The sequence below is a fragment of the Paraphaeosphaeria sporulosa genome (genome assembly GCF_001642045.1).
Source record: "Paraphaeosphaeria sporulosa strain AP3s5-JAC2a unplaced genomic scaffold CC84scaffold_6, whole genome shotgun sequence".
Classification (NCBI taxonomy): Eukaryota; Fungi; Ascomycota; class Dothideomycetes; order Pleosporales; family Didymosphaeriaceae; genus Paraphaeosphaeria; species Paraphaeosphaeria sporulosa.
In genome coordinates, this window is record NW_017253365.1 from 2556176 (window position 1) to 2578345 (window position 22170).

General features: G+C 54.7%; 11 protein-coding genes across 11 annotated transcripts; 6 read left to right on the top strand and 5 right to left on the bottom strand.

Annotated features, from left to right (window-relative positions):
• Positions 1 to 985: 985 nt before the first annotated feature.
• CC84DRAFT_1148567 (uncharacterized protein) lies at positions 986 to 3646 on the bottom strand (the record flags this gene model as incomplete). Its single annotated transcript, XM_018176642.1, has 2 exons — positions 986 to 3004; positions 3095 to 3646. 2 exons carry the CDS (start codon positions 3644 to 3646, stop codon positions 1091 to 1093), a joined length of 2466 nt encoding a protein of 821 aa, XP_018035632.1. The 3' UTR covers positions 986 to 1090.
• Positions 3647 to 4439: 793 nt separating this feature from the next.
• On the top strand, positions 4440 to 5185 carry CC84DRAFT_1248106 (uncharacterized protein; the record flags this gene model as incomplete). Its single annotated transcript, XM_018184249.1, has 3 exons — positions 4440 to 4519; positions 4585 to 4674; positions 4730 to 5185. The coding sequence occupies 3 exons, from the start codon at positions 4440 to 4442 to the stop codon at positions 5046 to 5048; spliced, it is 489 nt and encodes a 162-aa protein (XP_018035633.1). The 3' UTR covers positions 5049 to 5185.
• Positions 5186 to 5363: 178 nt separating this feature from the next.
• CC84DRAFT_833814 (NAD(P)-binding protein) lies at positions 5364 to 7130 on the top strand. Its single transcript, XM_018187581.1, has one exon. It carries the CDS (start codon positions 5737 to 5739, stop codon positions 6760 to 6762), a length of 1026 nt encoding a protein of 341 aa, XP_018035634.1. The 5' UTR covers positions 5364 to 5736; the 3' UTR covers positions 6763 to 7130.
• Positions 7131 to 7664: 534 nt separating this feature from the next.
• On the bottom strand, positions 7665 to 8207 carry CC84DRAFT_1177343 (uncharacterized protein; the record flags this gene model as incomplete). Its single annotated transcript, XM_018180278.1, has 1 exon — positions 7665 to 8207. The coding sequence occupies one exon, from the start codon at positions 8205 to 8207 to the stop codon at positions 7665 to 7667; it is 543 nt and encodes a 180-aa protein (XP_018035635.1).
• Positions 8208 to 9533: 1326 nt separating this feature from the next.
• Positions 9534 to 10090, top strand: CC84DRAFT_1177344 (uncharacterized protein; the record flags this gene model as incomplete). Its single annotated transcript, XM_018180279.1, has 2 exons — positions 9534 to 9867; positions 9921 to 10090. The coding sequence occupies 2 exons, from the start codon at positions 9534 to 9536 to the stop codon at positions 10088 to 10090; spliced, it is 504 nt and encodes a 167-aa protein (XP_018035636.1).
• A 632-nt stretch (positions 10091 to 10722) lies between these two features.
• Positions 10723 to 12802, bottom strand: CC84DRAFT_1165571 (zf-C2HC5-domain-containing protein). Its single transcript, XM_018178747.1, has one exon. It carries the CDS (start codon positions 12781 to 12783, stop codon positions 11170 to 11172), a length of 1614 nt encoding a protein of 537 aa, XP_018035637.1. The 5' UTR covers positions 12784 to 12802; the 3' UTR covers positions 10723 to 11169.
• Positions 12803 to 12925: 123 nt separating this feature from the next.
• On the top strand, positions 12926 to 13708 carry CC84DRAFT_834076 (peptidyl-prolyl cis-trans isomerase-like 1). The gene is made up of 2 exons (XM_018187583.1): positions 12926 to 12999; positions 13049 to 13708. Exons 1-2 carry the CDS (start codon positions 12967 to 12969, stop codon positions 13502 to 13504), a joined length of 489 nt encoding a protein of 162 aa, XP_018035638.1. The 5' UTR covers positions 12926 to 12966; the 3' UTR covers positions 13505 to 13708.
• Positions 13709 to 13769: 61 nt separating this feature from the next.
• CC84DRAFT_1188059 (GroES-like protein) lies at positions 13770 to 15095 on the bottom strand (the record flags this gene model as incomplete). Its single annotated transcript, XM_018180967.1, has 4 exons — positions 13770 to 13954; positions 14033 to 14661; positions 14708 to 14915; positions 14978 to 15095. The coding sequence occupies 4 exons, from the start codon at positions 15093 to 15095 to the stop codon at positions 13770 to 13772; spliced, it is 1140 nt and encodes a 379-aa protein (XP_018035639.1).
• A 1641-nt stretch (positions 15096 to 16736) lies between these two features.
• Positions 16737 to 17650, top strand: CC84DRAFT_1248130 (uncharacterized protein). The gene has a single exon (XM_018184250.1). The coding sequence runs from the start codon at positions 17005 to 17007 to the stop codon at positions 17413 to 17415; it is 411 nt and encodes a 136-aa protein (XP_018035640.1). The 5' UTR covers positions 16737 to 17004; the 3' UTR covers positions 17416 to 17650.
• CC84DRAFT_1206720 (uncharacterized protein) lies at positions 17307 to 18836 on the bottom strand. Its single transcript, XM_018182047.1, has 3 exons — positions 18666 to 18836; positions 17935 to 18581; positions 17307 to 17880 (listed from the first exon to the last, which is right to left on the bottom strand). Exons 1-3 carry the CDS (start codon positions 18786 to 18788, stop codon positions 17727 to 17729), a joined length of 924 nt encoding a protein of 307 aa, XP_018035641.1. The 5' UTR covers positions 18789 to 18836; the 3' UTR covers positions 17307 to 17726.
• Positions 18837 to 19928: 1092 nt separating this feature from the next.
• Positions 19929 to 22156, top strand: CC84DRAFT_1206721 (Arginase/deacetylase; the record flags this gene model as incomplete). Its single annotated transcript, XM_018182048.1, has 5 exons — positions 19929 to 20246; positions 20300 to 20498; positions 20528 to 20628; positions 21026 to 21056; positions 21210 to 22156. The coding sequence occupies exons 1-5, from the start codon at positions 20232 to 20234 to the stop codon at positions 22154 to 22156; spliced, it is 1293 nt and encodes a 430-aa protein (XP_018035642.1). The 5' UTR covers positions 19929 to 20231.
• Positions 22157 to 22170: the final 14 nt, after the last annotated feature.

Genomic DNA, 22170 nt, shown 5'->3' on the forward strand with positions numbered 1-22170 from the left:
ACTTTGGGGCAGCGCTGCGGACCTGTCTCCGGCTCTTTTCCTGTCCTGCGGTTGGTTGCGCTTCTTCACCGTCGCGCTGAGGGGCCGCCGTAGCTGAGCTCAAGTGCTGTATTGTTAACCTGCTTTCTTGTACCCGTCTGACCGTCGGCATGCGCAAAACAGTGCGGGCCATGCGCGAGCCGCAGAGAGAGCGGTGGACGTGTACAGTGTGAGAGAACCGGGAAAGTAAACGGAAAGGCTGCTGCAACGCAACGCAGGTCTGTTGAAGTCGCGAGTTGGTTCTCTGGATGGCTGTTTTTGTTCTCCGCGGAGGACTGCAGGCTTGGCGGAATGGGCTGAGGGTGAGCCCACAACTTGATTGATGCACGCTATCCATCTGTGCTATCCGAATGCATCTTCACCAGCAACATCTCTAGGCAGTTGGGTATCTATCTGGTCTTCACGCATTTGCTGGCAGCATCGGCATTCGTTTGATCTGTAGCATCGATCCTTTAGCCCGCCGCTCGCCGCCCATCCCTCTCCTCGTTTCCCCTACTCGCCATCTCGCCGTTAGTGTTGTGGTTGCGGCGACGCAGCCTGGGCGGAATGGGCCGGTGTCAGCCCATGAGTGGCTGAGTGCGGTGTGGACGACAACGTGAATCCATGGGTGGTGACCGCCACCAAGACTCTGCACGCCAAGCCAAGAATGGAAAATTGTTGAGCGTCACAGGGTAGGCAAGTTGGGCATGATCTAGACGTGCAGAACACGCAAGTGTAGGGAGACCTTCGAGGCAGCAGACGCGCGTCTCAGCGAGACAATCCACAAGCTCCTAACAGGCAAGTACCTTGGGGAGTGCAGCTGGAAAGCGAGCACATGTCGACGGCGTCGCCGTAGCCTAGGCACGCCCCGGAAAACCATTTCAGAGGCACACGACTTGCAAGAGCACCTAGGTATGAAGCATATTCAGAAAAGCTGTTAAGGCACATGACCAAACAGGAGATACAGAGCACACTGGTAGATAGTAGTGGTATCAAATGCATTACAGAATCTAGCTGCGCCAGACGATCGAGCAAGATTTCAACTTTCCGTCATCTTCATCAATGCAGCACCTCACAGCTTCCGCCTCTTCGTCGCCATGGGCACATCCTCATCCAAGACAGGCGGCGTCTCTTCGACCTCCATCCGCCCACTGCTCGGCTCCACACTGCGCCAGCTGCTCACACTGTGCTGCACGCTCTCAAACATCTCCCGCGCATCTTCCACGACGCCCTCTTCGCCGGGATTGAACATGACGGCGTTGACGAACATGCGCATTAGCTCTTTCTCCAGCTGAGCCGAGTTCACAATAGCCTTTGGGGGTATATTATCAGCGGTGTGTGGGAGCTCGACCACACCGCCTGCCCCACCCGGACTGCCCGATGGGGTGTCGCCGGAGGCTGCGGCTGCAACCTGTTTTGCGCCCGCTGCGATGGCCTTTTGGATTGTTTTGATGTCCGTCGGCCGCTTGATGATGTCGTAGTACCCCTCTGCGTCCTTTGCCTTCACGGCCGTGGTGAACGTAGACGCGTGCTTGTGGGAACCAATATCATTCATCAAGGGTGCGCACATGCGTGAAAAGTGTCGAGTCGCCACTACGGTCCTAGGTAATGAAGGCGTACCAGATCGATCCTCACTTTCCTCGGGGCTTATCTCTCGCAAGTTTCGTTTGCGCTTGTTGTTTGGTTTGGCTGCGCTGCGACCCCGCGTCGACATCTGCGAAGGCGTGGCCACCAGCTCGTCATCGTCTTCCGACTTGATCCGACTACCAGCCTGTGATTCGGTATCGGCTGCGACAGTCTCCGTGTGGGAAAGGATCGAATGGCTCCGGCTACGGCCCCTGGCAGAGGTGCCGGCATGGGACGACGCGATACTGCCCGGCCTACCTTTTTTGATAGGGCCTTTTCTTCGCGGCCGTCCTTGTCTTGTCTCCATCTCGGGAACGGCCTCCTCGGCCTGATGATCCGAATCTGGGTGAGGCTCTGGCTCTGGCTCTGGTTCAGGCTCCTGCTCTTTCTGTTTCGTCTTGCCCTTTGCCCTTGATTTGCGCGTTGATTTGGACTTTGGAGAGCTCTGTTGTTGATGCTGACGGACTTCGTTGAAGTCGAGAGGATCCGCATCCGGACGTTTCACTGGTGTCGATCCCAAGCTTCTTGCTTCAGGCTTGAACGAGGACCCCGGCTTTGGTGTTGTCGGTGTCGACAGCGCACTTAGAATGGCCCGCTGCAGACTGATCGGCGTTGCAAAGTTGCTTGGCTGGCTCTGCGTGGGTCGCGTATGAGTAACACCTCTCGCAGCATGGCCCGTGATCTTTGACTGTCGTGCGTTGACAGGAGTTGAAACCTGATGTTGCTGGGGTTGATGTGTAACTTGCTGCTGCAATCGCGATGGGTCTTGTGGCGCTACCTGGAAAGGTGGAAGCATGAATCCGCCCTGTGGAGGAGGTTGGCCTGGCTGTGGATGCTGAGGCAAGTAGGGCGGCTGTCCAGCGATTGGGACATAGCCTCTCTGGTGCTGTGGTGTATGCACACTAGGTGACTGCGGATTCGACTGGACTGGTCCCGGAAGTCGTTGATGGGTTGGAGAATGCTGTGTTTGCTGAGGTCCTGGACTAGGCGCGAGTTGGGGCACGCCGTTGGCCATATGCGGTTGTATAGGGTGTTGAAGTTGAGGTGCCGAAGCATGCCCGCCTTGCAAGTGCTGCTGGAACCCTTGATAGGGAGTATGGTGGCTTCCTGGAGTAGGCGCATTCTGAGACCCAGGTGTGGAAGGGTGGGTCTGCAGATGCGATGGCTGGGTACCCAAAGCGGGGGAATACGGGGCATTCCCGTGCGATGGACCTTGCTGTGCGGGAGTCGAACCCTGCGATCGCGATGTTTGAGGAGGTTGCGAGGCGCTGGGTGGTTGAGGCGTCGACTGCTTGCCTTTTTTATCTGCAGACGCTTGTTTCTTTTGCGGTGGAGGACTCGGAGCAGCAGGTGTGGTCGCCTGGCTGGGTTGGGAGGGCGCAGGTGCCAGATTGGGCTGGAAAGGCCCCCCAGGCGCTGGCGCGATCATGGATGGGCCATTCGGACGGACGGGATCCTGTGTCTGGGCCAGCAGAGGCGACTTCTTGGGCAGACTGGGACTGCGCGACGCAGATTTTCCATTCGCCCTCTCTTTAACATTGTCCCACTCGCCGCGCTCGATGGCCTGCAGTTCGCGCTCCAGTCGCTCGTAGCGATCCTCCTCCTGCCTGATCTGCTCGGTGATTGCGGCGCGATAGTGCGCATAGAGCTTGTTGACGAGCTTCGGAATGAGGTGCTGGTGCTGCAAAGACTCCTGCACGGTGGGCAGACTAGGGCTGGGTGCCTTCCTCTTGCGTGACTTGACCTCTCCATTGGTCGCATCGCCATCTGGCAGGTCCCGCTCGTTCCGGAGTTCGTCCTTCAAGATGCGCAGGTAGAAGTTGCGCAGGGCATCTGGGCTCAGGCGGCTGCTCTGGAAGCGCTGGTCGGAGGTGATGTCTGGGTTGGCCTTCAGCAGCTCGGAGATCCTGCTGAAGACCTGCGGGTTCACACCGTATGCATGGAGCGACTGGAACACGAGGAGCGACTCGAGGTGGGTGTAGGCGGTCAGGCTAGTATTCATCCCCCGGGACCACTGGGCCTGGTCGGGAGCGCGCGGGCGGTGGGCGGTGGGCGGGAGAGGAGCCACGACGGCGGCGGCGAGCGCGAGCGTACGGGGGGCGTGAGGGCATTCACGGGCGTCGCATGGGCAGGGCGGGGTCGGGGGTGCGGCGGAGGGCGATGGAGGCCGCGGCGTCTGATGGAAAAGTCGTGCCTGGGCGCGGGCGTTGGATGCGTTTGGCTGTTTCTGCGCCGACACGACAGGAGGAAGCCGCACCGCCGCCAGCGAATCAGGCGCGGCTGGGCACGTGCGCGCAGCTCCCTGCTGCTGGCGACGCGGGCGCGCGGGAGCAGCCAGGACAAGGGCGCGCGTCTGACCCAGCGACTGTCTGGTGCCTGCAGTGATCCCCACGCGCGCGGCGACGAGGGCGCTGGCGAGAGACACTGCGGCGCGCGATGCACACACGCGCCGTGCTGTCGACGCCTGCGCCGGGCCAGGTGCGCCGAGGGTCCCTCGTGCACTCCACCGGATCGCCCTCTGCTTGCTCCCAACGAGGAATGGGTGGACGATTCGAGCAGCGGCCTCCTTTTCTAATATTACTCCCGCCCGCCAAAGAAATAAGGACCCCATATCATGCTGGCTCCCCGCCTGTCCACCCGCCCAGTCTCGAGCTTGAAACACCCTTAAAATACTCGCTGCTTGCATCTGCTGGCGCCACATTATAACCTCCAGCTGCCCGTCTCCCACTGCGCACCCATCTTGCTACTGTGCCGTCCCGCCCCGTCCCCTAGCAGCACCCAACGCGCGCCTCACCATGTCGTCGACGCAAGCATTCCAGCACACCGCCGTAGAGGACCCTGACGCCGGCTGGAAGCCAAACAACCGTCCCCAGTCGTAAGAGCTCCCGCGTCAGCTTGCCCCAGGCGCCTGGACGCCCGCCGCTGACAGGAAGCACCCAGGACCATTGCCCGCAACTTCATGTCAGAGCTCGACGACCTCTTCCGGCTCGACGGCGGCATTGATCTGCTCGATAAGACCGTGCATCAGAAGTGCGTGTCCCGCGCTGCCCCTGCGCATTGCCCCCACTGACAGCTGCCCTCCCAGGAAGCAAGCCGTATCCACCCACACACAGGAGCTCGAAGCGCTCGAGGCCAAGCTCCGCGAGACCGAAGAGCGCCTCAACCAGGCCCGCAACTCGCCGCCGCGCCGGAAAGACAGCCAGCGCCGCACCCCCGTCGAGGGCACCTTCTCCGCCCAAGACAAGGCCCGCCTCGAGAGCAGCGGAAGCCCCCGGCCGGTGCGCCAGGACAAGGAGAACATGCCAGGTGCGTTGTCAGAACTCACCCATTCTGATACCAGCACTGAATACATCCTTGTAGACCGGCCGCACTCCGCCCGCACCGACGACGGAAACAAGGCATAAGCGCGCACACATTTTTCCATGATACCAGGAGCACGACTCCGTTAGGACAGGCGTAGCAAGAGCTACAGGCATTTGGGTAGGTACCGCATTGGGGGACATACAACCTTTAATTGACGAGGTTTCGGATCGTATCGCTTTCAGATATTTACTAGTTTCGGCGGGTTTGGTTGCGTCGATTGATCAATCCGTTATTGTTCTCTTCAATGCAAATTCAATTTGAACGCAGCGCAAAGATTCTGGGGAAGTCCTGTATATGGCCTGCGCGATCACTAATCCGATTGATTTTGGCCCCGTCACCGACGGTGGTCTATCCCTCCGATTGGCTAAACGATATGGTTCGGATTTAGCACTATTCCCACTCTACCACGAGATTGACCGCATCGTCGCGTCGCGATGCCTTAACTCCTAGTTTTCTTACACCCAAGCCACGCGGGTTTCGATATGACGTCTAGGTGGAGTTCCACCACAACACCTTGTCCCGGAGAGATGAGTATTCGCCAAGCCGACTCGGACGTCAAGATGTCGCGGACAAACTCATCACTCGGGACCACAACAATTCCAGAGTATAAAGCAAGGAGCGGTGCACCCACCTTGAACATCATCACTAAACATACAGTCTCGCCATATATACGCTTTCCATTACCACGTCAAGTCATACCAGCCGACCTTTCTGTACCCCATCTTCATAATGTCTCCTCCCCAGAACCTCCTCAACCTACCTACTCCCTATGCCGAAGTCCACGAGCTGGAGAACCTGCAAGGCGCCGGCGACGCGCGTCCTACAGCTCTCCAGATCCTCAAGGACCAAGACCTCGTCGGCAAGCTGGGCGGGAAAGTCGCCCTTGTTACGGGTGTTTCTTCCGGCCTGGGTATCGAGACTGCGCGCGCGCTCAAGGCAGCTGGCATGCACGTCTTTGGCGCCGTCCGGAATCTCGAGAAAGCCCGCACAGCCCTGAAGGATGACCTTGAGCCTGGAAAACTCGACCTCATCCACCTGGACAACAACTCGCTCTCCAGCGTGCGCGCCGGCGCCGCAGACTTCCTCTCCAAGAGCTCGACACTCAACATCCTCGTCAACAACGCCGGCGTCATGCAGACCCCCGAAGGCCGCACCGAAGATGGATTCGAAACGCAGTTCGGCGTCAACCACCTCGCGCATTTCCTCCTCTTCCAGCTGCTCAAGCCCATGCTCCTCGCCTCTGCAACCCCCACCTTCGCCAGTCGCGTCGTCAACGTCGCCTCCTCGGGCCACCACGACGGGCCCCGCATCTTCTTCGACAACATCAATCTCGAGGGCATTTACGACCCGCGCCTGGCGTACGGGCAGTCCAAGCTCGCCAACATCCAGATGGCGACCGAGCTCGAGCGTCGCTATGGGTCGCAGCACCTCCACGCATTCAGCGTCATGCCAGGCGGTATTGCCACCGGCTTAGGCAAGTTTCTGCCGCAGGAGCTCATCCAGAGCTGGCTTGCGGACGAGGAGTTTATGCGTGCGTGGAAGAGCCCCGAGCAGGGCGCTGCAACGCAGGTCTGGGCTGCGGTAGGGAAGGAGCTCGAGGGCAAGGGCGGCGCGTATCTCGAGGACTGCCATGTAGCCGGGCCGGCGGTGGAGGGGAATCCGCATTTCGGGTACACTCGGGCGGCGTATGATGAGGCGAGTGAGAAGAGGCTGTGGGAGGTGAGCTGTGAGATGGTGGGTTTTAAGGAGGGCTAGGTCAGCACTCTGTAGAGACATCCTGAGATGCGCATAGAGATAGAAGGCTGAGAGGTTTTTTTTTTGTTCCCGATGATTCTGTCTCATAATTTCCACCTCTACCTAGGCAAATAGACCACTAATTACTACATCTATCCATCAGAGTCGTGTCTGCAATCCTGGTGACATCATCAGACGTTCTCTAAGATGGCATACATTCCGACCACCTCAAAGCTGCTACAACACCGACGAAACAATTATACTCACCAACGGCTGAGTATGATCGCAGTGCAACATTCGACGAGAACTACGCCGTCTAGCTGTTCAACAGGGCTGTACTTGCCTTACGTGGCACTAGCGGGGATGGTGGGTGGCGGAGGCGGGGGGAAGGGGGCGGGGCGAGGAGAGGGTGGGGATGGTGGCAGGAAGAAATGTACTAGTGTAGTCGCCGTAGTGTACCGCGATGCGAGAGCTGGTCTCGACCCGGCGTGATGGTCATGCCATATTCCGGCGCAGTGAGCGGCGACGGCAACGGTCACAATGACGAAGAAAAGTCGGCATCTTCATCGACGGGCCGGCAGACGGGGTTCGATTTCCGGTGCTCTCAGTTTGGTGAATCCGACGCAAATTGACAGGTCGCCTTGGAATGCAATGTTGTGTATCAATCTATATTCGCTGCTTCTCGTTCACGAATACAAGCATGCACGAGCTCCCCCTAATACCACATAGAATCCTGGGTTAGGTTCGTACTGCGGGATACAAAGCGCCGTCAATGCTCCGTAGTTGACGCTGTGCCGCGCCCCGCACGCCACAACGCCACGAAGCCCAACGCGAAAACAACTAAGTGGCCCCTGTTCCAAGATGCGCATTACCCACTTCGAAGACTTCGTTCAACTTTTGCCCTCCCCTGTCTTCTGGCACTCCTAGCAACCCGGCCCCTTCCTCCGCCCGACCCACCCCCTCACCTTCCCCAGCCCGCGCCTAGCATCACTGCTCGATCCCACTGCCTCCGTCACCCCTAGATCCGCCGTCAGCTTTCCCACGTCCACGAAGGTCTCGAACGTCCTCCCGCGGTCGCACGTCTTCGTCTTGCCGTCCACCGGGTCGATCTGGGCGGTAGCTTTCTTAGGCGATGCAACTCTGCCGGGGAGTGAAGTTTTCGAAGTGTCGTCCCTAGTAGGTGGGGTGGCGGGTGCCGACTCGTCTTCTTCGGGCTGGTCATCTTGTATCTTGGAGAAAAGGGCGAACATGCTGGAGGGCTGGTTGTGCGAGATGAAGGAGGCGAAGGAGGGGATGGTGTGGGCTCTTGCCGGGGCTAGTGTAATGGTCTGTGGTAAAGCGACGCTGGACGTTGAGACGCGGTTCTCTCTCTTCAGTCCTATTCGTGATGCTGGCAGCCGGTACCCCTGGTCTGTGTTGAACGTTCGAGGTGCGGGTGGTGTGCATTCAGTCCCGGAAATCTTCATATTGCTGGCCAAGTGAGTGCAGAGCGTTCGAGTCGTGTCGGATTTGGTGAATGTTTATTTTTCTCTTGTATGTCCCAAACGGGTTGTGGGAATATATGAAGTCTCAGGCTGGCTGGTGCGGTGTCGTAGTTGCAAGTGCACTTGCTAGGCCCGATACGATGCTGCAGTTGCGACCGCCGCGCACGCAGACATCGCGGTCAGAAAAGCGCAGGTCGGGCATTTGTGGCGGAAGTGATACCTTTTACTAACGTAAATTTGAAAGTGGCAAGGAAGTGTGAGGTTGACGATGTGGGGAGGAACAGCCGTGGACGCTGGTGTTCTGCGTGATGCACACGCTAGTGCCATGTCAGGCAAGTGCAGCCTTGTGGAACGACGAAATGGCGTAGTTCTTGTCGGTGCAACTCTAAGAGCTCGATAAAAGGGTTGCATTGCATTGTCCAACGTTCGATAAGATGACCTAGGAAATGGTACCGTAGGTTGACCGGATAGAAAACTGGTGATGGCATCGAGATAGCTGCAACAAATATCTGTCTCAGCTAGTCTGGAAACTCCTGTGTAATGAATTGTGCATATTCGAAGTAGTCATATAAATTTATCCCAAACCCCTACTCTGCTCTTTCCAGCCTCTGATTGCGTCCTACCCATGTATCTCTCTGTTGCTGCTGCATCTGTTCCTGCTTCGGGAATTTCACAACTTATTCTGTCACCTAAGATAAGCTCCAAGTTGTATCACTATCCACTTCCATACAGTTCCACACGTGCGCCATTCAGGCTGAACACCCATACATTATTGTTCCTGTGTATGTATCTGCCAGTATCTTGGAAAGATTTGCACGTGTACACCGAAGAACCACTTCCTTTGACTTAGAGGCGTATACACAGTAACAGTGGAATGGTAAGCTCATCCAGAATGACCAAAACGTGTCTACAAAACCAAGTATACCTTTAACTCAAGGTCGAAGACTTGATGCGATAAGCAGGAAGCGGGGTGGAAAGGAAGATGAGCCCTAAAACAGCGGGAGCCAGCGGGAGAGAAGTCTTAATCCGCGCTTCGCGCTAGTATGCTAGAATCTACACCACGCCAATGCAAACACATCTAGCATACCTAAGTCTGCTCTCGCACTCCTCCATAGCCAGGCCAGTTGACGCAAGATGCCACTGAGTTCCACGGTCACACAGCTCACTCAGAAACCCCAACCTAACGCCTATCTCCGACAATCTCCGCACAGAGGGCACAACCTCCCTCCTTGAGATACTATATACCACAATGCCTTTCTATGCTCAACAAGCCCTCAATCACACACATCTATCATTTCCGACCTTCAAATGTCCACGTCCATGCGCATCCAAACCCCCCAAACCTTCCTCTCCTCCTTCGCCACTCTGTCCATCCCATCTTTCTCCGCCGTCTTAGCAGACTCCTACAAACATAACTACGCCCCGGCATCTCTAGTCGCTGAGCTCAACCGTGGAGGATATGACGGGAAAGAAGCGTTTCTGGAACACATCCGCAGCGTGGCGAAGTTGATGACAGGCTTCCCTGTGACGCCGCTCCGGATGATCCAAGACGAGGCCGAGAACGCAGTGTGGGCGTGGTGCAGGAGTTGGGCGGAGTGGAGGGAGAGTGTGGTTGATGGGGATGCAGAGTGGGGGTATGAAGGTGTGTAGAGCGTTTCTGACTGTTTGGATGGGATCGCTGATAAGTGTGCACAGGCGAATACGTGTTTATGTTTTGGATGGATGGGGAGGGGAAAATTGAGAAGTGTGTGGAAATGCTGGATACTTGGGCGACGAGGGAGAAGTTACTTGTCCTGTCTGCGCGGGCGAGAGAGAATATCAAGAGAAGGACGGGGGAGGAGTTTAAGTGGTTGGAGAGGGAGTGAGGGTTGCAGTGCATGATTTCGGTTTGAGGCGGAAAGGCGACCAAGCAGGGGACAGATGGCTGGTTGTATTTCGTTCGATCGCGACCTCCCCATGTGTTGAGAGTTTGTTGACAAGGTCCCGTTCGTCAGCTTTAAATCGAATGTCAGCTAGTCCCACACGCTTGTATCGTTCCGTGTCATCCAGCTTTTTCAGCGCGAGACACCAATAGAGTCTCTATCCAGTACAAGGGTCACACGGGAAATAACTGATTGGCATCAGGCATACGTGCTGCCAATCGCCACCTTGAGTCAAGAACACTCTACGATATCAGGCATCAGCTGTCCAACGCATCTGTCCAGTATGGATGCGTCACTTAGCGTGTTGAAGTTCTGAAATCAGCGTGTCAACCTGGGGTACAAGCCCCACCCAGTATTAACTCTGAGTTGTGCGGTCGCCTCGATAAGTAGTCCGATTAGTGCAACGGCGCCGTTTCTCAAAGCTCCGTGCGGATTCAGTATCTATTCTTTCGATTCAACACTGGTGTCTTTAACTTCCGCGAGTACGTTTGCAACCCACAGGCATTATAATATGTTGGACCACGTATCGAGGCTTAAGACCACGTCGAAGCTACATAGTCTCCGTATCGAGAATGGTGGGTAGTTGCCGCATATGTTGCTCTCAAAGTCCAGCTCTGTAACCACCCACCTAGTTGAACTGTGTCGCGAACTCATTGACAAGCCCAGGTAGGCTGTTCTTTCAATTGTCAAGGAACGTGACGAATACTCCTCCACAAAAATCTTCGATTCCGAATTTGCGTCCTAGATGCATTTCATAATCAGCCTGCAGGTGGGGCACCTCCCTGCTGCAGCCAGACGGCACGTGAGAAATATAATGCCTGCATACATGAGATACTTTCGATCGAATTGCTGTCATATTCATGTAGGAGCACTTTTGCTGTGACCCAGTAGTGCGTCGGATACAACAGAAGATCAAGTGTATGGGATGATTAGTCCTGCGTAGGCTTTTGCAAAGGATGAGATGTGTTGAGTCGTTCATTGATCAAAGAAGTTTTTTGCATCAGCCTGACTGGAAGTTGGCACTACCCGCACTGCTCCTGCTGCTGTGTAACGTCCTGCGCATCGCCGCGACCTCCGTAAACGCCCCCGTCGAGAATCCACTGCTCGTTGTCGTCGTTGTCATCCTGGACTCTCCTCCAGGTCTGCTTGCGCTCGCCCTCAACTTCCTTCTCCTTATTGTCGATCTTGATCGTAGGCCGTATCAACCCGCCTAACAACGGGTTCCTGCTGAACGCCCCGCCGCCGCTCGTCCTCGCACCGAAATCACCAAGCGCAGCTGGCTCAGGCAGCTCGTCGTCGCTTTCAGGCGTTTGCGGCCGCTCCATTGCCTTCGTCTCGTACTTCTTCTTGATCTTGCCGCCGACGAGGTTGAGACTGGCGACGACTTGTCGCTTCTCATACTCTGGGCGGGCGTTCCACTCCTGCTCGCGGAGGGCCTTTTGCTGCTTCTTGAGCTGCATCGCACGTTCCTGCGGAGTAGCCCACTGACTTAGGCCAGCGTGCGTCGTCTCGAAGTCAGCTGCTTCGTCGTGCACATGGGTTCGCCGGGCGTTCTGTGCTTGGTACGCAAGGAGTTTGTCTCTGTGCTGCTTTGCCTTAGCCAGGCGCTCGTTCTCTGACTCGACGTCCGATCCGGGGTTCGATGAGAGCGGCGTCGCAGACCTGGGGGTGGAGAATGGCCGCGGCGCGAGGGATACATCGGCGCGTCTCTGGCCTGCATTGTTCGCCGCCATCTTTTCCTTCCCGCGTTCTTCGCGGAGCACACGGACCATCGACTGGATCTCATCGGCGCTGAGGATAGGCTGCCCGCAGAACGTGCATGGCCCTATGCCCTCCTTGACGCAGATGATCTTGCCGCAGTTCATACAATTCGGTGCGGCTTCGAGTAGCGGGTGCCGGGTAGCCATGCAGTTGCACTTTCTCTTGGCATTCTCCTGGGCGGCGGAAAGGGTGGGATTGGTCTGGATCTCGAGTGCGCGGATTGCAGATTCCAGGTCGTTCAACGCGGTAGACGCACCGTGCATCGGCGTGCCGCCGGCTACAGTGACTTTGGTCTTTGGCTTTGGTGACGAGTTGCGGGAGGACTTAGTGTCTGAGATCAATTGACCGGCAGCGGAAGGCGGAAGCTTTGGAGGAGGCGGAGCTGGAGAGATGCCCCGTGATTTCGGCGTTGATTTGCCTGAAGATGTCATGGGTGCTTGAACGGCATCGAGCTTGTCGGATAGAGCGAACGCATTGTGCTTTTGCGCTCTTGGTTTGGAAGCGCCGGCCATGTAATCCTCTTCATCTCGCTTCAAGTACGCGCCAGTGGTGTTGCCATAGTTTTCAGGCACCCTAGGTGGCGGCAGCTTGTTGAGAGGTTTCTTTTTGTTCCTGGGCTTGGCCTTGGGCACTTCGGATAGATCATTTGACGGCTGCAGCTGACTGGCACCGGCTGAAGCTGCGGGTTTCCGCCTGTTATTGAAAGATGTGATGAACTCCAGCGCCTGCGGGCTGTCCCCCAGTAGGTTTTGGAGGTGATCTGCGGCTTCCCGGTTCGGCAGCGATTCAGTATATGCGATCACCTGCCTCAGCGAGTCCTCGTCCAGCGGGAGCAGCTTCGACAGCTGCGGCAATGCCCAAGTGGAGAGGGCCATGTTGATTTTCGAAGTGTGGGCGAGGGAGTAATCCTCGTCATGCGCTGTGATTCATCGATTTGCGGAAGGTGCAGCCACTGTGGCGCTAGTGGCGGTGCAGCTTCCTCGTCGCGACTGCGGGGACTAGAGCAGCGCGCTCCACTGAGGTGCTCTTACAGCACGTAGATAACCCTACACCCCGCAATGGCTACCGAAGTTGCGCTCGAGACCACTCTTGTATGTGGACATAGCCCTTGACTGTCGCAGCATTGCTCACCGTAAAAAGGGCACCATCACAGTCGAGCTGTACACCACCCACGCCCCAAAAACCTGCACCAATTTCTCCACGCTCGCCCAGCGCAGCTACTTCGATGGCCTCATATTCCACCGCATCATACCCAACTTCATGATCCAGGGCGGCGACCCGACGGGCACCGGCCGTGGCGGCGCATCCATCTACGGCGAGAAGTTCGAGGACGAGATCTCGCCCGCGCTGAAGCACACCGGCGCGGGCATCCTCAGCATGGCGAACTCAGGCCCGAATACGAATGGGAGTCAGTTTTTCATAACGCTAGCGCCGACGCCTTGGTTGGATGGGAAACACACGATATTCGGTAGGGTAAAGCATGGGCTGCAGGTTGTAAAGAAGCTGGGACTGCTCAAGACGGATAAGGAGGATAGGCCGGTTGAAGAGGTCAAGATACTAAGGGCTTATGTGGTTGAGAAGGCGGATACGATTTGAGGAGATGAAGTGAAGAACACGCGCACAAGAGAAGACATGGCATGATGCGATGCGGATGTGTTCCAGTGCTGCCCTGACTGGCGCAGGAAAACTGTCTGGCGAGGAGTAAAGGGGATTAGAAATTGGTCAGCGCTCATAAGATGCACAAGTCCAATTCGCGACGGTCGAGTTCCCTAAAATACCTGTCAGGGCTAGTCGCGCAGAGATTGGATGGGCTGATGTAAGTAGTTCAAATGTATATGTGTTTGAACAATGGCTCAATACTCTAGCTAGCAGTGAATTTGTCCAACGGGCCGTTCGGATGTATGAGTACCTTCGTGTATCCTTCTATCCGCTTGTCGAACTTCTCATACGCGACCGACGCATCATCGATGTCGATCTCATGCGAAACAACGAAACTTGGCTTGGCCTTTCCTGATACTATAAGGTCTCTCAGATACCGGTTGTACGCTTTCACGTTACATTGACCGGTTCCCAGCGACAGTCCCTACTCGCGTTAGCAATATCCCTCTTACTATAGACAACGACTTTCCTTCTCGAAAAGCTTTCCAAACGATATCAAGATCTGTCCCTTCTTGCTCTGCTCGTCGGGTGCTCCAGGATCTGCGGGCACGTAGAGTCCAGGAATGCCAAGTCCTCCCGTCGGTCTCGTTACCATGATCAATTGATCCAACACAATGTTCGGCTTCTCTTTGCTTCCAGAGGCGTCGACCGCTTGGTAGCCGACTGCGTCTACAGCGCGGTCTACCATTCCGCCGTTGGCCTTGATGATCTGCTCCACGGGGTCGCTCTTCTTGAAGTCAATAGGGACGCAGCCGATCTTCTCAGCCTGCTTCAATCGTTCCGGGACGGTGTCCACAACGAACACTTTGCTAGCGCCTCGAAGGATGCCACTGTACGCCGCCATCAATCCGACAGGACCTGCGCCGAACACTGCGACGGTTTCACCCGACTGGAAGCCAGAGAGGTTGAGGCCGTGCCACCCCGTGGGAAAGATATCTGCCAACAGCGCGAAATCCGCTTCGTGTTCGGTCCCCTTCGGCAATTTCAACGCATTGAAGTCAGCAAACGGAACACGCAGATACTGTGCCTGGCCTCCCTGGTACGGGCCCATGGCCACATATCCGTACGCGCCGCCCGCAAATCCTGGGTTCACACTGTACCTGTTAGCAACGTCCGACCATCGTGCATCAGTGAACAAACCCCGTGCAAAAAGCAGTCCGCCCTTCCTCGCAATTCCTACACCTCCCGTCCGCCACATTGAATGGCAGCACCACGCGATCACCTTTCTCGAGAATCGTAACACCAGGCCCCGTCTCAATGATAACGCCCATGTTCTCGTGCCCAAATACCAAACCTGCTTCCGCGGCCGTTCGTCCTTGGTACATGTGCAAATCTGAGCCGCATATCGCTGTATCCCACGCAATCAATAAGCTACTCCTCCATCTTTGGATATCGAAGCAAATGACATACCCGCAGTTGTAACTTTTATAATCGCATCATCCGGATGCTGGATCCGCGGTGTCTCGACCTCCCGCACGCTCACCTTGAACGGTCCCTCGTAATGTACAGCTTTCATTTTCTCGCCCATGTTTGCGTGCGTGTAACTTTCGCTGTTTCCAGGGTCGTGATCGGGGTCCAGCAGCGGTATTATATCCGCGCCGTTTTGTGGTGCGGTGGTCATGATGTAAGAGGGCGCGGTGGGGTGGAAGTGGGGTATGCTTGATGCGAAAAATGGGGGTCTGTATGAAAGCGGAGAATTGTCTTGGATGCGTGCTGCATGTGCGCATTTGGAAGTGGAATGGTCCTCGTGCTTTAAGCTGGCCGGCGGGGACGCGGAACGGCGCGTCATCCGCGTGAGGGGCTGTTTTGGAGATGCGCGGGGTCGAAGACCGCGGACGAGCAGGACCTGCTTCCGAAGTGTGTATATTTGGAATTATATTCTCGTTGGAAGTGCGATGTTGGGAATGCTCTTTTGGCTTGTTGCGTGCTGTCTGAAGTGGCTGCCGGTTCACACATGTAGACGGTTCAGATGGTACCTACGATCGCTATTCCACGGACGCTTCGTGGGAGTGCACCCTGATAGGTGAAAATGCCTCCTGAAATCCAGTGTCTAGGATTATATATCCTTGTCTGTTCCGGGCGAGATGGTGAGTGCATCTTGTGTTCCGAACATAGCATTGCTGCCAGAGCCGTCCAAAGCATCCTCGCTGAGATTCTCGTTCCCTTCACTTAGACTCGCTAAAGCGATTGCGCATCTCTGGAAACGAAGATATATAGCTTATTTCCAGTAACGAGACGATAGTAAGTACTGTTTACCACCGTGCCAAGCAGCCCTCAGACATTTCGCCTGATCGTAAGAGGCAGGCTCACTCCTACGAATTATGAACCATCGGCTGTAAGTTTGATACGGTTTCGAAAATGTGTCTTTAGTTGGGTTTCGTTCTCTATGCACTTTCGGCTTGAACATAGTATCCTAGATCTGCACTGAAGAAAATGTTTGTGGGTATCACCGGTGTGCATCATTGGCTACGCAAGAAGCGGTAGCGCCGACAGCCATTGGATGGGCCGCCCGAACCGCCAGCTCAGCCCCCACGGGAGGGCGAGGGACGTCGCAAAGCTGAACTCTTTTACGACACTATCAACGACGCTTCCCACTCGATCCAGATGAGACGTGTCCAGGATGGCGTTCCACTCATCTGATGCCAAATCTTCATTAAATCCGGCGAGACGATCAAGAAAGAGTGAAAGATTCTGGACGCCTTCGTTGTGTCTCAGATGCCGCCGCATTCAGCTGACCACCCTTCTATCGGGTCGGTCGCACGCTGGACCCCGAATCCCAATTATTACCCTACATCAAACATCCTTGAAGATCGACGACTGCGATTACTGCAAACTGTTCTCCTACAGTTTGACTACAGACATGAAGGACTCGCACAGTTACGTGTCTGTGTCGGCCACCCGCTATCGACTATTCAAAGCCTTGGAATCGAAGGACTTCTTCACGCGGAGTCTGTTAACCGAACCGAGAAGGTACCACATCCGGAACTAGCTAACATTGAATTCAAATTTAGCCCAACTTGTCCCTGTTAAATATACGATTCCGAGAAACGCCATTCTACCGTTCATTTCGATGACTCTGATACAGCGCTGGCTCAAAAGGGCAGGTGTCACATACAAAGATGGGGTGATCCAAGACAACCATCAATCAAGAGTCAACGAAGAAGTACCCGGAATGACCGTTATTGACTGCACACATCCATCGCTCGCCCTGGTTTCGTTGCCGTCTGAAGAGCAATACGTCACCCTGAGCTACGTATGGGGGTTCTCAAGACACCGAAGTAGAGTCCGCCAGAAATGGCCAACTTCCGTCGAAATTACCGCAGACCATCAAAGACTCCATTACGGTTTGTTCCGCACTTGGGTTTCGCTTCCTTTGGATCGATCGCTACTGCATTCCGCAGACCAACGAGCAAGTCAAATCAAGGCTTATCGCTTGCATGGATAAAATCCACAGCTGCTCTTCACTCACATTGATTGCGTGCGTCGGAAGTGATCCGCATCACGGTCTCACAGGCATTAGTCTCCCACGTGCAAATATACCGTGTATACGTGGTTACCAGCTCATTCCGTCGCAGCACGATATTAAATCCAGTATATGGGCATCTAGAGGATGGACATTGCAAGAAGCTCTGCTATCGCGTCGACTTCTGTACTTCACCGACCGCCAAGTGGTTTTCGAGAGCAAGAATTTCGTTGAGAGTGAGCTCACCGATGGATCGGATGTAGACTTCAGTTCTTACTTCGACTGCATTTTCTCGTTTGAACGCTTCTTGACATCTAGACTTGGACCACTCGTTTTCATCAAAGAATACTCCACGCGGAAACTAGCAAGACCCGAGAGCGATTGATTGAGGGCCCTATACGGCATCTTCTCCGTTTACGAAAGATCGGGTGTACGACATCTATGGGGCCTCCCTTACAAGCACTTTCTCAACGATAGCACCTGGTTTTTGATCCATCTACATCTTGCGTCTAGCAGAGAAGAAGGTCAAAATACATATGAAAGCCAAGCTAAGTAGAAGTAAAACAAGTGAGCGTGGTATGCCAAAGAGTAAATCTAATCAAAATGACCCAAACAGATCAAACAGCAACAAAACCCACGGACCCAAAATCAGAACACAAACAGATGCCCCATGACCCTCAGAGTGATATGTCCCGGCTATTTGGAGATGCAGTCATACTGGTAAAATCCAGCTGTGCTCCCATCAGAGTTGACCTGGGGTTTCGTGACCGTCAATTGATCGCCGCTAGGCAGCAACACGCCCTGCCAGACCTCGGCGTAGCCCTGGAAGTAGACCTGTCCGTATTGGTTACTGCCTCATGTTAGCGTTATCCAACAGACAAAAATTATAGCGCAAGAGACATACTCATCGCACTTGATTGTGATCGTTGTCGTCTGTCCACTCGTGAACGTCTCATCATGAGAAATCTCGGTACCAACAGACGCCGACACGATGCCCTCGATCCCAGCAGACACAGATGTAGAGAACGAAACGTGATCAGTAACGCTCTTCTCTGAGGACCATTCCCATGTTGAGCCACCGGGGAGGCCGTCACCAATGTTGTGCTTCATGTCTCCGGGTTTGGCGTTCGTGGTGTGCACACCATACGAGAAGGACGTATCGCCATCAGCACGCTTGGCCACAACTTCAATTATTGAGCCTTTCTCGCCCATAGGTACGGAGATAGTCCTGGCTGCAGACCGGGCAACAGTGCGCTTCTTGTTGTCCGGTGGATCGTAGTTCGGGTTGTTCCTAACAGCGATGCTGAAGCGGCCGCCGACTTCGTTCGCTGCACCACCGGTGCCAGCAGGGAAACAGGTCGTCTTGACGCCGTTTATCCCGTTGTAGATTTGGTTTTCAGTAACAGTGTAGGACTGGTCCCAGAAAGAGACGTCGATTTGGCAGTCGCTCTGGTCGCTTAGGTAAAGGGAGAGGATGTTGCCGCCGTCAGGGTGCGTGTAGGTTTTCGTGCCGTCAGTGAAGGTTTGGAAAAGGGCGTCGCAGTCGGCGAGCTGCAGAAGAGTAAGCATTGGCAGGATAGATCAAGGGAAAGAAGACGTCTGAATAGCAAGAGCACAGTTGGAAGCCTAAATTACCTTCGGAAACTGTTGGCCATTGCATTCAAATTTGAAGGAACCCTGACGAGCTGCTAGGAGAGGGCTGGCGCGAGTAGCGCCAATGAGGGCGATGCTGGAGCCGAGGACTGTCGTTAACTTCATGTTGAGTCTGATGGGAGGTTTGCAAATTTTCCGAGGAAGGAAGGAGGTAGAGATAATTGTTATGAAAGGATTTGGTGTTGTGATCGGGGTAACGGGGTGAAGATGGTCAGCTACTTATACGCAGCAATGGCCTCTCGCCTAAAGGTCTACTCTACTGTGATGTTAGAACCAAGCGCTGGGATATGAGTTTCGATATGGATCCTTTCTCCCGCATAATGTCCTCTTCACAGCCTCTTACTGTTCCTGGAGTCTGATAGATTCTGTCTGCCTCTCGTTCGTCCGTAGTGATCTTCGCTGGGCTCATATTCGAGGCGACAACTCGTTCATCACACCTTGCGCACGAGGCATAATCGTCATCTTCGTCGTGCGGTTTTGCGTGAACTACCGGGAACTAAATGCGATCTTCAAAGATAAGATATAATTAGTGAAAGGAATGGGCGGTAAGAGGATCAGTCTGTTCTGTTGGGTGAGAGGATGTATGCACGATCCCAAGCCATTGTCGATGGTTGGTTGAAGGCCCGAAACATCAGAGGCTACGTGGATGGGGCAGTGTTGTACTCCACAACCTCGTATTAACGGTCTGACCTATGTCTCCAATGTATGTGAGTCCAAGACCGTGATCGCGATCTTAACATTGTACTAGAGTTGGGGGCTAACCTCAAGCCTGGACCGCGTGGGGTCCTCGTCTTATATTACTACGAACGGAAGGCGGCTCTGCTTACTGATACGCTTGGGCTGTCGGTGGTTTTTCTCATTGGCGACGGTGTTTATGTACTGCCGTTCCTGGCTCTTGCTGATGCGCAAATCTCACCGTCGAAGCTGTTTCGGCTACATGGTATTTGTGTGACCAATGAAGATCACGATCAAACAGTATGGTAAAGTCAGAGCAGCCATAATCTCATCCGAAGCTGAGGGCTTAGCCCTCTGAGTTGATGACGTTAGCATAAGTTTGTGGTTGAGAGGCAGGCGACCGGTAGCCGGGGGGTTCCGTGTGACTGCCGTCCCATGCGATGAATGAGATATGACGTCGATATGCCTGGCTGTCTCCTGAAGATATTTCCAAGCATAGACTCACGAGGTGTCAGACCAGCGTCGAGAATACGGATCCGTAGAATGGGGCTCATTCTTCAGCACTATGAACATCCGTCTCGAGGAGGTGCATGGATGATACAGACTGGGCCACGATCTGCAGTCTGTGGAAGCGGGGAACGGATGGAACGGCCAGGAAATTTCTGATCGAGAAGCAAGAGGATACAGTGATGATTCCCAAGAATAGACAATAAGAAAAAGGCCAGCCTGGAGTAGAAGTAGCGAAGAAGAGGGCTGTATAAAGAGACACCGGAACCCTACGTTGTGGCCTACCATCCAAAGCTGGTAGACAATTTTTCTCCATATCATTTCGACTACAGATCTCTCGTATACTCTTTTCACAATAACCCCATCATGCTCTTCACCAAGGTAGCTTGCATCGTATCTCAGGTCAAGTTCCCCGAAGCTAATGGTCAGTACAGGTCATTACTGCGCTCTCTCTCGCGGCTCCAGTATTATCGATTGGCGTCCGCATAGCACAGTTCAGTGACGGAAATTGCGTGTCTTCCATTGATCCAGCCATCAACATACTGAGGGACGGCTGCAGCACGTGGTCGACACCGGTTGGGAAGTCCATGTCAGTCAGCACCTACGCAGCGAGTGGCGATTCAGATTTCTCATGTGAGGAGGGCAAGAGTATTGTTTTGCAGGTTTGGCAGTCATCGTCCAACTGCGACAACATTCCGGACGCTACTGTTGGACCTCTGGCCACGGATCCGCAGGACGGGGGGTGCATCATCATGCCCATCAGGTCTGCATCGTTTGCATGCCAATAGATATATGTGTACATTTGGCATGCGGCAGATGTCGCGATGCGGTGACACTGGTGTACGGGCGGATTAGGACGTGACGTGGCGCGCCAGGCGGGATGCAAACGTGCTGAGAGATTTGGTGTACGGAATTTGGCATTGAATACAAACATCTCCTGATTCTCCTGCGATTCCCGTGAATTCTCGTGAAACTGCCAGGTGAACAGAGTTACGAACGGCTTCACAAGCTGGAGATGATGTTCATGGGAACAAGAGCCGATAGAGTGCACTTCTGGATAGTACGATGACGTCATGTCGCATTCACGCGAACTTCAAGCGGTTATACCTCGCAGTACACTGCTTACTCCGCATAGGTGAAGGAATTCTGACTAAATGTAGCGGTCAGGACTCAACCTCATGGCTGTAGAGGGTATATATCATACGCACATGTCTGTCGTCCATTGTAGAGAACATCCTTAGCGTGCTTGTTCACCTCCGTGAGCTATACGAACCGATACACAACCCGCTGTGCTCTTCGTTAGTATGGCATAAAAAGCGATTGATATCATTTCTGTGTCCTCAGATATTGGATCTATTTATGCGGGCAAGTCAAGAACTCCAGAAGCTTTTCGTTCTGCCGGCCTTTTCACAAAACTGCAAGCAGCTGGATATGAAGTAAAGGGATATTCTGCCCTCACAGAACCCGCCGTTTGGTCATCTTCAACGCGCGAACCGAGTGGAGCCCGCAACGAAAGCGCGACAGTAGCAGCCTGCCACCGGGTTTCTAAAGCTATCACCGATGTGCTGAACGAGGACCGTCAGCCCTCTTTCCACTTCATCCTCTCCGGCGAATGCCTCTATACACCCGCCATACTTTCAGCATACTGGAATTATCTCCGTCCAACAACCCACAAGATTGGCATCATCTACTTCGACGCTGATGCAGATCTGTACACGCCATCTGACTCCGGAGGCAGTGGGAACATCGCAGGCATGACGCTCACGCACCTGACGCTTCGCGACGGCGCGCTGGACAGCATGAAGATATTTTGCAAGCCCGACGGATCCGGCGTCGTGGATGAGACAAACATCGTTCTCTTCGGCATGAACTCGCAGTGTGAAGCGAATAAGCGGGAGCACCTGGGCCATCTCTTTGATAACAACTTCCGCGTCCTCACTTCCATCACTGTCCAACGCACCCCGGAAGAAAGCGCAGAGACAGGGCTGGCTTACATGCGGGAGCAAGGAGTAGATCATATAATTGTTCACCTTGACGTGGATGTCATTGACCCGGGGGAGTTCCCGCTGTGCAATGTGCCAAACTGGACGGGATTGGGATACGCGCAGACGATGAGGGCGCTGGACGTGTTTCTGGGAAGTCGAAAATGCGTAGGATTGAGCATCGCGGAGGTAAATCCGGATCATGACCCAGGATTGGTGATGACCAGGCGGCTGGTGGATGATGTGGTTAATGGGCTGGTGAGGAGGAGCGTGCATGCGACGCTGCCATGGGTTGGTGAGGAGGAGTAAGAGGAGCGGCCATT

Coding starts and splice junctions, on each gene's coding strand:
- CC84DRAFT_1248130 (XM_018184250.1), top strand. CDS start 17,005: ATGGATAAAATCCACAGCTGCTCTTCACTCACATTGATTGCGTGCGTC.
- CC84DRAFT_1206720 (XM_018182047.1), bottom strand. CDS start 18,788: ATGAAGTTAACGACAGTCCTCGGCTCCAGCATCGCCCTCATTGGCGCT. Junction 18,582..18,665: donor ATGGCCAACAGTTTCCGAAG/GTAATTTAGGCT, acceptor ACTCTTCTGCAG/CTCGCCGACTGCGACGCCCT. Junction 17,881..17,934: donor ATCACAATCAAGTGCGATGA/GTATGTCTCTTG, acceptor AACATGAGGCAG/TAACCAATACGGACAGGTCT.
- CC84DRAFT_1165571 (XM_018178747.1), bottom strand. CDS start 12,783: ATGGCCCTCTCCACTTGGGCATTGCCGCAGCTGTCGAAGCTGCTCCCG.
- CC84DRAFT_833814 (XM_018187581.1), top strand. CDS start 5,737: ATGTCTCCTCCCCAGAACCTCCTCAACCTACCTACTCCCTATGCCGAA.
- CC84DRAFT_834076 (XM_018187583.1), top strand. CDS start 12,967: ATGGCTACCGAAGTTGCGCTCGAGACCACTCTT. Junction 13,000..13,048: donor TTGCGCTCGAGACCACTCTT/GTATGTGGACAT, acceptor CACCGTAAAAAG/GGCACCATCACAGTCGAGCT.